The 16,065-nt window shown below is 34.4% G+C and overlaps 1 protein-coding gene across 1 annotated transcript; it reads right to left on the bottom strand.

Annotated features, from left to right (window-relative positions):
- Positions 1-1,114: 1,114 nt before the first annotated feature.
- Positions 1,115-4,201, bottom strand: LOC112491389 (receptor-like protein 33). The gene has a single exon (XM_048472493.2). The coding sequence runs from the start codon at positions 4,199-4,201 to the stop codon at positions 1,115-1,117; it is 3,087 nt and encodes a 1,028-aa protein (XP_048328450.2).
- Between the last annotated feature and the right edge of the window lie 11,864 nt (positions 4,202-16,065).

Here is a 16,065-nt window from a genome sequence, read left to right as displayed (position 1 = left end):
GTGGCTTTTCATGCAATGGAGAATGTGGAAGAAAACAATATTTAAAATAATTTTTATTTTTATGGATTATTAGTTTATTTAATTATAAGTTTATTTTAAAATTTTAGATTTCAAATATGGGTTGTATTTTATTTTGTAGCTAATAATGGTTGTAGACTTGTTATATACTTTATTTGTTGATGTATGGTTTATAATTGGGTGGTGGTAGTTGTAGATTTGTATTATAGTTGTATGATTATGTGTTGTATTATTTAATATGTTTGATGCTTAATAATTAACTTATTTGGTATTTTTGTTTAGGTGGATGGATGTATGTTAAAATTATTTAATTTAAAGAATAATTTGAAAAGAATATCTAATTTAAAATATAGATTGATGATTAAAAAGGCCTAAAAATTTTTTTATACAATTTTTGTCCAAAAAATACCAAATTCGAAATATATATATATATATACAATTTGGGCTGAGGCCCAACACGAAGCCCAGACTGGCCCAACCCGCAAATCCAACCCAAACCGATCAAATATGGTCGGTTCGGTCAATTTCGGATTGTATATTGGGTTCGGTTCGGTTCGGTTATGTAACCAACCCAAACCGAATTGGTCGGTTAGGTTTAAAAAAACCCCAAAAACCGAACCAATCCGCACCGAGCCCACCCCTAAATCAAATAATCTCAATGTTAATTACAGATATAATTTTGAAAAATAATTAAAAAAAAAAAAAAAACTGACTGGAAGACCAACTTTTCCCTTGTCCAAACAAGTTTCGCAGGTCTCCACTGGGTGAGAGCATACTTCATATCCATATAAAGGAGTGAAACAGAACCAAAGTCATTTTTCATTTTGAAAGTCCTACACATGTAATTAATTTCTGATGGTAAATCCATTAGATAAATAAAAGTGTCTGGTTTGCTTTTGCAGGACGTAGTTTCCATCAGACGAATAGAAATGAAATACTCTTGCATGCGAAAAAATAAAAAAATAAAAAATAAAAATAATATAATAATGATATTATTATTATTATTAATAAGCACCCAATATCTTAATGGTACACACTACTAAAATATACAAGGAAATTAGGAAACTCCATGTTATTATGACATATTGCCTACACTTCACCTTCTTCGCCGACCCCTTTTCACCCTTCTGCCTTTTAATTTCGCCTGCCCAAAAGTCTCCACAAACCAGTCATGCTTCTTGGTTGCAAATATCTGCCCAATAACCACTCCAATTACTAGCCCACTCACATATCCTGGCACAATTGTCATCCAATAAAGCTCCAATGCAGAGTTTGAATCTTGTTCATCTTGAAAACCTGAAGGAGGTACTGAACTTTCACACTTTTTTGGCAATGGAATTCCGCATAATCCCAGGTTCCCCTCATATGAACTGACATCAAATGTGATAAGTTGGTTCATTTGGGGTATAGGTCCAATCAGATGGTTATAAGAGACCTTAAAGACAGCAAGAAATGTCAATTGTCCAAGTTGTGTAGGGATATGTCCTGAGAGGTTGTTGTTTGAAAGATCAAGTGATTCAAGATTTGTTATGCTTCCAAAGGATGATGGGATTTTACCAGTGAGAATGTTGTTCGAAAGATTAAGCACATGAAGCCCTTGTAGGATACCGAAACTCTCTGGAATTGATCCCTCAAATCTGTTATTTGAAACGTCAATGACTACAAAAGCTTCTTGGATCTTCTCATAAAGCATAACCCTGCCTTTGTTTGTTATGGTTATTGAGTAAGCAAATTCATCCCTCCATGGAACGGCCTTTACAACAAAACTAAAGTTTGCCACCAGATACGATGAATTGGCAGCATCTTTAAATCTCATGGCCTTCAAATTTTTAAAGAATTCAGATGGCAATTCACCTTTAAAACTGTTATTGGAGATATCAAAAACATGCAGACTAGAAAAACCAGGGTTGCTGTGTTTCCTTATCACTCCTTGGAGGTTGTTGGATCGAAGTACAAGTAGCCTTAAGTTTGGAAGAGTCCCTAACCATGAAGGGAAAACATCATTGAATCGATTGTTCCCGAGATTGAGAACTTCCAGCATCGTACAATTGGCCAACATTTGTGGTAAACGTCCTTGAAACTGATTGTGGCTTAGATCAATCATTCTCACATTGCTTCCATTTGGACACAATTGGGGAATGCTACCATGAAAATGGTTGTTACTCATATTCAAGACCAGTAAAGTATTCCTGAAATTTTCCAAACATTGTGGAAGCTTACCTGTCAATTGGTTATTAGACAAATCAAGCACTAGAAGGGAACTCAGATTGCAGAAGAAGGGAGAAATTTTTCCGGTCAGTTTGTTGTTTGAGACATGGTAGTCCACGATGGACGGTGGAGGAATCGGTAACTGGCCTTTTAGTTTGTTGAATGAGAGATCTAAGCTGATCAAGTGAACCCAAGCGATGAAAACTGGAGTTTGTTCAAAGCCTGTCAAGGAGTTGTCAGAAATGTCCACATTGGCCATTGTCTCTGTGCTCATGTTCCATATCCATCTGGGTACTTCACCATGTATCTTGTTTCCGTATAAAGCCAACCACTCTAATCTATCTTGATACCTTAAAAAATCAGGGAATTTGGTTAAATTGCTTGAACTCAAGTCTAAACTTTGGAACCTTGGAACATTCGCATTCATTTTGCTAGTGTGGACAAGTTTAGACAACTTGTTACGCCCTAATAAAAGCGTGTTTAGATTTTTCATGCCAAGAAACATGTCAAAGTTCAATGTGCCACTCAATTCATTGTCATGAAGAGAAAGGTATTCAAGGTTCGTGAGGTTTCGAAGAAAACAGGGGATGTGGCCCTTGAAACTGTTTGCTGAAAGGTCCAAATAAGTGAGGCTACTTAGTCTACCAAGGGAAGATGGGATAAGACCATGCAATTTATTCATTCCAAGATTTAGATGATTCAAAAGGGTAAAAGCTTCAAACCAAGATGGAATTTCACCCGTGAATTGACTATCATCAAGCAATAACACAGTGAGTTGGGTGAGGTTTCGAAGAAAAGAAGGGATTTGACCCTCAAAATCGTTTACTGCAAGGTCCAAATAGGTGAGGCTTGTTAGTTTACCAAGGGATGATGGGATGTGACCATGCAAATTATTTATATAAAGTCCAAGATAAGTTAATTGGGTAAGTTTTCCAAGCCAACCTGGAATTTCACCCGTTAACTGACATTTTGTTAGCCATAAAGTGGTGAGCTGGGTGAGGTTTTGAAGAAAAGAAGGGAATTGATTTCCCTCAAAATTATTTTCTGAAAGGTCCAACAAAGTAAGCCTGGTTAGTTTACCAAGCGAAGATGGAACCAACCCTGAAAGCCTACAGGCTCCAAAATCTAACTGAAGCATTAAATGAAGGTTTTGAATGGAAGTGGGTATTTTTCCAGAAAAACTTGTGTTGTAAAGTAGCAATACCTCAAAAGAACTATTAGAGTGAAATTCAGGTAGATAGCCAGTAAGACCACGGTTGTTCCTCAAATTAAGAACTTGTAGGTTTGGAAGTTGAAAAATTCCGTTTGGGAACTCACCTTGCAATCCGCAATCACTTAGAAGTAAGGACGTTAATGAAGAGAAATTTGCCAAAAAGCTAGGCACTGTGGAGGATATATCAACATAAGTAAGATGAAGTTGTTTCAGCTTTATTAAATTTCTAACCAACCTACTCAAATTTGGACTCTTCAATTCCAAATCATTGTAAGACAGATCAAGGAAAGACAGATTTGAGAGTCCTGAGATCTCAAATGGAACTTGACCACAAAAAGATGAATGAGAAAGGTTGAGATATGTTAACCTTGAAAGATGACCCATTGCAGAAGGGATATGAGAGAAGTTAAAATCATTATCAGCAAGGTTAAGCCTTTGAAGTTGAGTAAGGTTGAAGAGGCTGCTGGTGGAGTTTATTGAACCATGAAGGAAACTGCTGCTAAGGTCTAGAGCAACGACACGACCTGTGTCAGCATCGCACTCTACGCCATCCCATGAGCAGCAATCTCTATTCCCTTCTAGTCTCCAGGATGAAACTTTGGGATATGCAAAAGGATTTTTAGAAGCAAACTTGCCAATAATAACACTGCTGTTGAGCTCCAACAAGGCAACGCTGTCATCATTATGGCAAAGTGGCTGCACAAAATAAGCGAAGCAAGTGATGACTATAAGAAGAAGATGAAGCAGCGGTAGAAACACCATGTTTTGTTTTTTGAGGAAATTAGTGTTTTATGTTGATGGTGGGACTAGGGAGGGAAACGGAGGTCAGTTTTATAGGCAACAATGGAGCTGGGAAATATGGCCAAGCCATGAAAAAATAAAAACACGGTATTGGACTAGCAGATAATGTTGGACTGTGAAACACTAATAAAAAATAAATAAAAACGAAATAGAGGCAGATACTGTTTCATTTGTTAATATAAAAAATTTGTAGGGAAAAACATATTCTGTTAAGCACTAATCTAGATTATCCGTGCTCTATCTGAAATATGGACTTTCATACTTAAAAAGCATATTTAATTACAACATTAATAAATGATCTTTCGTACTTGTTTAGTAAATATTAGGAACGTTTTTCATCTTAGAGAGTTGTACAATTGGGACTGCAGATTTCAGATAGCTAGTAGAAATAGATGGAAACAGAGCTAACAAATTGTTGGCCAATTAAGCTACAAACTTTTTGCCAATAGAACTTATTTCTATAGAAAAATGATAATAATAATAATAATAATAATAATTTATCATCCTTGTGTCCAAATATTGTAATAATCAAAAGTTAGCCACATTCTTGCATCCATCAAATTACAACGTTGGAAGTCAATTTGAAAAACTTTATCAATCGAATTTAGAGTATATCATATTTTTAAACTTAGGCTTTTTCTTTCTAGTCCCTTAGAGGTCATGTGAAACTTTTTTGTGTTTTAAGTCTTTGGATAAAATCGGAAGAGGATTTCTAAACAGACCTAATATTCTCTCATGCTTCACCATTTAGAGTCTGAGCGAAAAATTTTCCTTTTTTTGTTTTTTTTTTTTTAATAAAACGGAAAGAGGGATTTTAAAACCAGACCTAGCAGTTATTATAAATAATATTTGGCAACTGGACTAAAATAGATAATTCAAGATTATATTAAAAAAAATTTTAACACCAAATCTTGAACCTAAGATCAGGAATTATCATCAAAAATCATTATCAAATGAGCTATCCGACGTGAAAATTAAGCTAAATAAAGTAAGATACTTCAAGATTATAGTAACAAATTCAATAATTAAAGGAAAAAAGATAGGAAAAAGCTTGGTAATCATCATCCTATAGTCTATATGGTTTGTGGTTAAGAAAATATTGTAACTTTTATTACCACAAACATATATTGTGAAAAAAGTCATTCTTGCATTGATCAGATAACAACTTTTTTGAATTGAGAGTGATCATTTTTTCAAATTTTGTTTTTTCTCTCTAATTCCATGCTTCAATATTAGTGGCCGCGTCAAGTTTTACTTATTTATTTATTTATTTATTTTATAAGTTGGAAAGAACGGGATTTCAACAGTTAGATCTGGATACCAAAATTTATGACTTATCATGAGTATTCATTGCCAACTATGTTGTCCAACGTGAAAGTTGAGCAAATTAAAGCAGATACTTCTATATTATGATAACAAATAAGACAATTTAAAAGAAGAAAATCAGAAAAAGCTTGGTAATTGTCACACTCTAATCTATATGGTTTGGTCAAAAGGAAAACATTGTAAAGAAAAAAGAAAGATTAAAGACTTGACCATTACTTTATTACCACAAGTATATATTGTTGGAAAAGTCATTCTTGTATCGATCAAATTACGCAATCGGAAGTCAATATTGAGTTGGGAAAGATGGCCAAGCCATGAAAAAATAAAAACACGGTTTTGGACTAGGAGACAATGATGGACTGTGAAACACTAAAAAAAAAAAAAAAAAAAAAAAAAAAAAAGGGAAACAGAGGCAGGTACTGTTTCATTTGTTAATATAAAAATTTTGTAGGGCATATTCTGTTAAGCACCAATCTAGATGATCCGTGCTCTGTCTGAAATAGGGTCTTTCATACTTAAAAAGCATATTTAATTACAACATTAATAAATGATCTTTCGTACTTGTTTAGTAAATATTAGGAACGTTTTTCATCTTAGAGAGTTGTACAATTGGTACTGCAGATTTCAGATAGCTAGTAGAAATAGATGGAAACAGAACTAACAAATTGTTGGCCAATTCAGCTAGAAACTTTTTGCCAATAGAACTTATTTCTACAGCAAAAAAAAATAATAATAATAATTTATCTTCCTTGTGTCCAAATATTGTAATAATCAAAATTTAGCCACATTCTTGCATCCATCAAATTACAACATTGGAAGTCAATCTGAAAAACTTTATCAATCGAATTTAGAGTAAATTGTATTTTTAAACTTAGGCTTTTTTCTTTCTAATCCCTTAGAGGGCATGTGAAACTTCTTTTTCTTTTAAGTTTTTTGATAAGATCAGAAGAGGATTCAATAGAGACCTAATATTCTCTCTAATTCCATGCTTCACCATTTAAAGTCCGAGTGAAACATTTTTTTTTTTTTTTTTAATGAAATGGAAAGAGGGATTTCAAAACCAGACCTAGTAGTTATTATAAATAATAATTGGCAACTGGACTAAAATAGATAATTCAAGATTATAATAATAAAAAATTTAACACCAAATCTTGAACCTGAGACCCAGGAGTTATCATAAAAAATTATTATCAAATGAGCTATCCAACGTGAAACTTAAGCTAAATAAAGTAATATACTTCTAGATTATAGTAACAAATTCAATAATTAAAGGAAGAAAGATAGGAAAAAGTTTGGTAATTGTCATCTTATAATCTATATGGTTAGTGGTTAAGAAAATATTGAAACTTTTATTACCACAAACATATGTTGTGAAAAAAGTCATTCTTGCATTGATCAGATGACAACATTGGAAGTCAATCTGGAAGACTTTGTTGAATTGCGAGTGATCATTTTTTCAAACTTTGTTTTTTCTCTCTAATTCCATGCTTCAGCAATATTAGTGGCCGCGTGAACTTTTTTATTTATTATTATTATTTTTTTTATAAGTTGGAAAGAACGGGATTTCAACAGTTAGATCTGGATCCCAAAATTTATGAATTATCATGAGTACTCATTGCCAACTAAGTTGTCCAACGTAAAACTTGAGTTAATTAAACCAGATACTTCTATATTATAATAACAAATAAGACAATTTAAAGGAAGAAAATCAGAAAAAGCTTGGTAATTGTCATACTCTAATCTATATGGTTTTGTCATTAGGAAAATATTGTACAGAAAAAAGGAAGATGTAAAGAAGAAAGAAAGATTAAAGGCTTGGCCATTACTTTGTTACCACAAATATATATTGTTGGAAAAGTCAATATGAAAACTTTATCAATCATATTCAGGGTGATCATATTTTTAAATTTAGGCTTTTTCTCTCTAATTCCATGCTTCAGCACTATTAGAGGTCTGTGTAAAACTTTTTTTTTTTTCTTTTCTTTTTGATAAATTGGGAAGAGGGGATTTCAACATCAAATTTTGAATCCAAGATTTATAGGTTATCATCGGTAATCATTTCTAGTTAGGTGAAACTTAAGCTAATTTAAATAATACTTTTAGATTATAATAACAAATAAGATAATTAAAGGAAAAAAGATTGGGAAAACCTTGGTAATTGTCATATCATATTCTATACGGTTCATCACTAAGAAAATATTGTAAAGAAAAAGAAAAGATTAAAGGCTTTACCAATTCTTTTATAACCACAAATATATGTTGTTAGAAAAGTCATAAAGATAGGTTAAAGTCATATTGGTGGAAGATAAAAGCCCCTCCACTCAGCACTAGATGAATATATTTATACATATGTGAAGCACCTAGCATTCCCTGTGAATTCCCCATGTTAATAAAATATTCTTAACTTTCAACAAAAAAATAATAACATAATAAATTTGGCCGCGAGATGTGGATGAATTCTTACATTCTGTTTTTTCCTAAGGAATCACATTATGAATTTTAAAACTTATTGAAGATTACATATTGAAATGTTGCATCGTGTCCCTTGATTTGGTCTCTAAAGTCTATGTAAAATATATTATCCTTCAAAAAATATATATATAAGATATATTATCTTGTAAAATAATCAAGAAATCAATTGAGCACACTATAGAGAATACTAATGCAATAAAATTAACATAACTAAAGCAAGTTTTTAGTTTTGGTGAATAAAATTTTAGTAATGCTACATGTACTAAAATGTTTATTAGAACTGTAAATATGCTCGAATGGTTCGAGATAAGATTGTAATTGAGATGGATTTAGCTTGCTGAAACTTGGCTCATAAAAAAATATGAGCCAAGACTTACATGGATTCATTGCTACCAAGTTTAAATTTAGTTAGCTGGGAAAGGTTTTGGAGAGAACAGGGGATTTTACCTGTAAAATTGTTCATTGAAAGGTCCAAATGAGTGAGGTTAGTTGGTCTACCAAGGGAAGATGGCACAAGACCATGCAATCTGTTATTTCCAAAGCTTAAGTAAGTAAGAAGGGTAAAGTTTTCAAGCCATGATGGAATTTTTCGCCACTGAATTGATTTTCACCAAGCCTTTAACCCAATGAGTTGGGTAAGGTTTTGAAGAAAAGAGTGAATTTGACTCTCAAAATAGTTTCTTGATAGGTCCAAATAAGTAAGCCCAATTAGTTTACCAAGTGAAGATGGAACCACCCTGAAAACCTAAATGCTCCAAAATCCAACTTATGCCAGAAACGAAGCTTTTCTATAGATGAGGGTATTTTACCTGAGAAACTTGTGTTCCAAAGAAGCAATTCCTTAAGAGAACTATTAGAATGAAACTCTGGTAGATAGCCAGTAAGGTGAGAGTTGTTCTGTATGTTCAGAAATTGTTAGTTTTGAAGTTGAAAATTCTATTTGGGAACTCACCATGCAACCTGCAATGTCTTAAAAGTAAGGATGTTAATGATGAGAAATTTGGCAAAAAGCTAGGCACTGCGGAGGATGTGCCAACATAAGTAAGATGAAGCTGTTTTAGGTTACTTAAATTTCTAACTAAGCTGCTCAAATTAGGATTCTTCAATTCCAAATCATAGTAAGATAGATCAAGGAAAGAAAGATTAGAGAGTTTGGAGATCTCCAATGGAACTTGACCATGAAAAGGTGAACGAGAAAGGTTGTGATACGTTAACCTTGAAAGAAAACCCATTGCGGAAGAGATTTGAGAGAAGTTGAAATCATTATTAGCAAGGTTAAGCCTTTAAAATTGAGAAACATTGAAGAGGCTGCTTATGGAGTTTGTAGAACCATAAAGAAAACTACTGCTAAAGTCAAGAGCAAGGACACGACCCCTTTCATTATCACACTCTACACCATCCCATGTGCAGCAATCTCTACTCTCTTCTAGTCTCCAGGAGGACCAGGACAAAAACCTTAGGATAAGCAAAAGGGTTTCTAGAAGCAAACTTGTCTACAAAAAAGCTGTTTTTGAATTCCAACAAAAAAATACTGTCATCAATGTGGCAAAGTGGTTGCAGAAATGAAGCAAAGCAAGTGATGATGATGGGAAAAAATGAAGTAGTGAGAATAGGAATATGCATAGGAAGTCGATGCTGCTTTAGGGAATAAATGTTTGATATTGATGGAAAGAGGGAGTGAATGGAAGGCCATTTTTATAGACAACAATGGAGGTTGGAAAGAAGACAACTGAAAAAAAAAATTTATGGGGCTAGCTAGCAGATAATGTTAGACTGTGAAATACTGAAAAAATAAAAAGAAACAGAGGCATGTGTTTCCTTTGCTAATTTTAAAAATAAAATAAAAAATAAAAAATAAAAGGGGAAAACAGATTTTGTTAAGCACTAAGCTAGATCAATCAGAGCTCTGTATTCCTTTTCTGACATGGGGTATTCATACTCAAAGCATATCTTCAACATTAATAAACCTTATTAATTATTAATGCACATTCAGATGTCTAGTTAGAAAAAGATGGAAACAGAACTAATAACTTGTTGGTCCTCTCACAGTTTAATGCATCAAGGAGAGATTTTAATTTTCCTATAATGTTTGTCTAGATGATTGACTGCATATTTTTGAAGGCTCAAAATCATATAACAATATCAAGGGTAAAATCAAGAAAACAACACCAATAAGGAGACTACAGATTGATGCATATAAACTAGTATAAAACTTTGAGGATAAACTTTCAAATTCCCCCCCCCCCCAAAAAAAAAAAAAGAAAAAAAAAAGGCCAATTAAAATGGAAATTCTTTTCCTTTAAAACTTATGTCTACTGAAAAGATACTTTATCTTCTTGATGCCCAAATATTGTAATAATCAATATTAACTTGACATTCTTGCATCCATCAAATTACATATATTGGAAGTCAATCTGAAAAGCATTATTAATTAGGCCACAATCTACAGAGTATATCAATAAACTTGGCCTTTTTTTTGTCTCTAATTCTATGTTTCAGCACCATTGAAGGCCACGTGAAACTCGAGCTTATTAAAGTTGCTACTTCATTACAATAATAAATAAGATAACTAAAGGAAAAATATCAGAAAGCTTTGTTATTCATAAATAAGTTAACCACATTGGTTGAAGATAAAGCACCTCCACTAAGCTATAAATTAAGCTATAATTCTTGCAGGAGATATTTATATGGGACCTTAAAACATATATACATATATATATATAGAGAGATATATAGAAAGTCTCTCTATGACTTGTGGAATTTCTCTTTCAAATTTGGTGCTTAGAAAATTTAACATTGCCCATGTAAAGCTTTCTATTGGATGTACTCCCTTGTATAAATGTAGAATGAAGAAAAATAAAAGTATGTTCTCTTCGAGTTCTATGCAGAAAATTTTAAGATTTTGATGATTAGCCATCAATCTTTATATCGAAAATAAATTTGAATGTTTTTCATATTAAATGATAGATTAACAAGAATATTAAAGCAAAAAAATGCAGAGAAAAAACATAAGAAAAAAGTCAAATAATATCCAAGTTAATTAACTATATAATTTTGAAATTTTTTTTTAAAAAAAATGTAAATTATTAAAAAAAAAAAATCGCAAGACCTACTTGTCTAAACGGGTTTTGCATGTCTCTCTCTCTCTCTCTCTCTGAGTTGAGATTTGAATGTGTACTTCACATCCATATAAATGAGTGAAGAGACATATACTATTAACCCAAAAACATGTTTCATTTAAAAGGTCCTACACATGTGCAATACACAAGTAAATGTAATTAATTTCTGATGGTAAAACGATTAGATGAATAGAAGAGTCTGGTTTGCTTTTACAGGATGTAGTATCCATTAGATGGATAGAAGTGAAATACTTTCTTTGAAATAAAAATTTAAGCATCCAATCTATATATAGTGGTAGACAGTACTAAAATAAAAGATACAAGGAAATTAGGAAACTCCATAAAATTATGACATATTGCATAAACTTCAACTTCTTCGCCGACCCCTTTTCACCCTTCTGCCTTTTAATTTCCCCTGTCCAAAAGTCTTCACAAACCAGTCATGTTTCTTAGTTGCAAATATTTGCCCAATAACCACCCCAATCACTAGTCCACTCACATATCCTGGTACAATTATCGTCAAATGAAACTCCAATGCAGACTTTGTTCTTCTTGAAAACCTGCAGGTGGTACCTAATAAGGATTAACTCTTCCATATCTTGGGCTTATCTCTATCTATTGTAGTGTTGGATAAGCTTGTATAGTTATGGCTAACTATATCTCTTGTAACAGCATAGTGTGTATATATTTTTGGTTATCAGTTAATGTAAAGAATAAGCTTTTCCTCTATTTCATTATTCTCTGTGCTATTCTCTTTATGGTATCAGCCCTAACACTCTAACGCGTTTGTTTTTTCCCCTCAACGTCTCTTCCCTCCTTTCTCATAGCTCACAACTCATCTGATCATCCTTCTTCTACAGTCCAAATTGATCTCAATTCCTCTGTTGTTTTTTTGAACAAACCATCTATTCATGACCAAAATCTTGTTGTTCTAAATGTTGCCTCTCAGGCACCCTTGAAGCTTATGGCTTCTGCCTACTTTCCATGGAGAGCTCAATTTTATTCTCTTTTAATTGCCAATGATTTATTTGGTTTTGTTGATGGATCATATCCGTGTCCTCCACCGACCACCACTGAAACAATTGATTCTGGCCCTATTATCAAACCAAATCCTCAGTATTCCTTCTAGATTCGGGTAGATAAATTCTTACTCAATGATATTCAAGCCTCTCTCACGTCGGAAGTCTCGTATTTGGTTTCTGGTGTTGCAACTTCATCTGATGCGTGGAAGAAATTGGCCACTCATTTTGCCAAGCCCTCTGGATCTCATATAATGAGACTTTAAGAACATCGTATTCTAGCCCAAGGTCATTGGAACATAACAAAGTATCTTCTTGATATTCGAACCACAGCAAAAGAGCTAGCATTACTTTGCTCACTAGTTTCGAATGAAAGTCTCATTCTCTATTTTTTAAATGGCTTATCCTCTGATTTCAAAGACATTTCTGCTGCCTATCGAATAAGAGACTCTGCTGTTTCAATTGATGACCTTCATGAGCAACTGCTCGAGTATGATTCCTACCTCAAACGGGTTTCTCTCTCATCTGTCACAACTCCTATCATAGTACATGTGGCCAATCGTTCCCCATCTAGGCTGCCCTTCTCACAGAAAGGATCTAAGCCATCTTCTCAATCAGTTGCCTAAGCTTCATTTGTGAGGCCTCCAAATTTTGGTCATGCAACCACATACAAAGGAAAATGTCAGTTGTGTGATCAAATCGGTCATTCTGCAAGATTCTGCCCATTGCTTAAGCAACAGTGGACATATTCACCATCGATCTAATCCACTAGGTTTTCAGCCTCGTCCACCTCCTCTTGCTTATCACGTTAATCCCACTGGTCCTGGCATTCTTGGACAGCAACCAAGTACTTCTTCTTCACCTAATTCAGCATGGTTACTTGATTTAGGAGCTTCCCACCATGTAGCCACAGACTTCTAGAACCTTGCAATTCACTCAAAGTATGATGGAACTGATGAAATTTCAGTGGGAAATGGTAATAAACTATCCATAACTCATACAGGTTCTACATCTCTCAACACTCCACAAAAATCTTTTTTGTTATCTGATGTCCTTTGTGTTCCTGAAATGAAACGTAATCTTTTGTCTGTTTCCAAATTTTGTCAGACAAATAATACTTCCATTGAATTTTGCCACATTGTTTTTTTTGTTAAGGATTTGCAGACGGGGTCAGTACTGCTTCAAGGACCACACAGTAATGGTGTTTATGAATGGCCCTCCTATTGTCTTTCAGGCTAATAAAGTCTCTCTGTATGACTGGCACTCTCGTTTAGGTCATCCCTCTTTCAAGGTCTTACGAAACATGGTGTCTCAGTTTTGTCTTCCTGTGTCTCACTCCAAAAATTTTAATTGTAATGAATGTGTTTGTAATAAAGCACACAAATTACCATTTGGTGTGTCTTCTATGAGTAGTTCTAGACCACTTCAATTTATTTATTCTGATGTATGGGGACCTTCCAAAATAAAATCTCATGATGGGTATAGTTATTATGTGCTTTTTGTTGATCACTTTACAAAGTATATATGGTTGTTTCCTTTAAAAAATAAGTCTGATGTTTTTTCAGTTTTTGTAAATTTTAAAAAGGTTGTGGAAAAATATTTTCAAACAAAAATAATTTTTTTTTATTCTGACAATGGAGGGGAATTCATCAAATTAAAACCTTTTTTTGCTAATCATGGGATTTCGCATTTTTTAACTACCCCCTATACACCAGAATAGAATGGTTTTGCTGAACGCCGTCATAGGCATATTCATGAAACTGATCTAGCTTTACTTTCACATGCCAAATTACCTTTAAAATTTTGGTCCTATGCTTTCCACACTGCCGTGTTTCTTATTAATAGGATGACCATTGTCACTTTAAAAATCAATATCCTTTTCAAAAATTATTTAATAAATTATCTAATTATAATTTTCTACGTACATTTGGATGTCTATGTTATCCATTCCTTTGACCATATAATTCACATAAATTAGAGTTCTCCTCCAAACCATGTGTCTTCTTAGGATACATACCTTCATAGAATGGATATAGATGCTTTTCTCCATCTCAAGGTGTTGTCTTTATCTCTCGACATGTCACCTTTGTAGAACATATCTTTCTGTTCCAATCTCTTTTTAATGACAAGGATAGTTTTCCCTCTCCAACTTAATCTCTTTCTTCCTCTTATATTTTTTTGGCTCCACCACATCAACTAGTGCCATTTACTAACTCATCTCCTACTTCTTTATGTCAGTCATCTATATTCTCCAATTCAAAAAACAATACTTCTTCCTCCACATAAGATATTACTCCCATGCAGAGTCCATGTTCGACCCCATTATCTCTCTCTCGATCCAACTGTGCACGCCATTCATCTTCACCTATCCATGGGTCCTCCCAGCTGCTGTCTGGCCCCATCCGCTTATCACCAGCACACCCAACAACGTCTTCTCCAGCTAGTCAACCATTAATGTTGTGGTCCCCCTTACCTTCCATATCCTCTCCTCTGTCACCTCCCAAGAGAACCCATGCCATGAGAACCAGGTCCCTCAACCAAATTTTCAAACCAAAACACTAGTTTTTCTTGGCTACCACTGATTCATCAAACTTTCTTGAAGAACCAAAATCTATTTCCAAGGCCTTGTCTATTCCTGCTTGGCGTACTGCTATGGATGAGGAATATAATGCTTTGCTGCAGAATGATACGGGGGAGCTTGTTCCTCTCCAATCTCAGCACAATGTAGGAGGCTGTAAATGGGTTTTCAGATCAAACATAATCCTGATGGTTCTGTGGAGCAGCTGAAATCTCGTCTAGTTGCGAAAGGATATACTCAAAAACCTGGTGTCGATTATACTGAGATGTTCAGTCCCGTAATAAAGCCTGCTACCATTCGAGTTGTCTTGAGCATTGCCTTGGCTAATGATTGGCCACTTCGACAGCTAGATGTCAACACTGCTTTCTTAAATGGTAGCTTGGATGAGGAGGTTTTTATGCAACAGCCTGCTGGTTTTATCGACTCTTATAATCCCACTTATGTCTGTAAACTCAAAAATGTCATTTACGGCTTAAAATAGGCCCCACGGGCATGATATAATGCTCTTACAGGTCGTTTTTCTCTCAAACAACCTGTAAGAGCATTATATCAAGCCCGTGGGGCCTATTTTGCAGTCTTTCATATGTGCTCTTGCAGGTCGTTTTTCTCTCAAAGACTTAGGTCCCCTTCACTATTTTCTAGGTGGTAAGGTGTTTCCTTCCAAGCCTGGTCTTCTCTTTTCCCAACAATAGTACGTTCTTGATCTTCTGCAATGTACCAATACGACTAATGCTAAACCAGTAGCTACTCCTCTTGCCGATGAGGTGCTTTTTGCACATAATGGTGCTCCACTCGCCAACTCTACAACTTATCAGCAGATAGTGGACAGCTTACAATATTTGTCAATCACCCGGCTGGATATTGCATACTCAGTCAACAAACTTACTCAATATATGCATTCTCCCACTGAAATCCATTGGAGCGTTCTCAAGCGCCTCTTGCGTTATCTTTAGGGTACAAGTGACCTTGGCTTGTTTCTTCACCAATCATCGCCTCTTACTTTGCATGCCTTTTCTGTTGTAGATTGGGCAAGAGATAAAGATGATCGTTGCTCCACCACTGCCTACATTGTTTCTCTTGGTGGTAATCCAGTTTCTTGGTCCTCTAAAAAGCAAAAATCTATGTCCCGATCTTCTTAAAAGGCTGAATATAGAGTTGTTGCCAATGCCACCGTTGAATTGTCTTGGCTTCGGTCTCTCCTCAATGAACTTGGTGTTCCTTCCCCTGACCCACCGGTTGTGTACTATGATAATCTGGGTGCTACGTATCTCTGCTCTAATCCTATTTTTCATTCCAAGATGAAGCATGTTG

This window comes from Ziziphus jujuba, chromosome 4, assembly GCF_031755915.1.
Source record: "Ziziphus jujuba cultivar Dongzao chromosome 4, ASM3175591v1".
Lineage (NCBI taxonomy): Eukaryota > Viridiplantae > Streptophyta > Magnoliopsida > Rosales > Rhamnaceae > Ziziphus > Ziziphus jujuba.
This window is presented reverse-complemented; position numbering and strand designations above follow the sequence as displayed.

Bases quoted from the DNA above. Each gene is read 5' to 3' on its own strand.
- LOC112491389 (XM_048472493.2), bottom strand. From the start codon at position 4,201: ATGGTGTTTCTACCGCTGCTTCATCTTCTTCTTATAGTCATCACTTGC.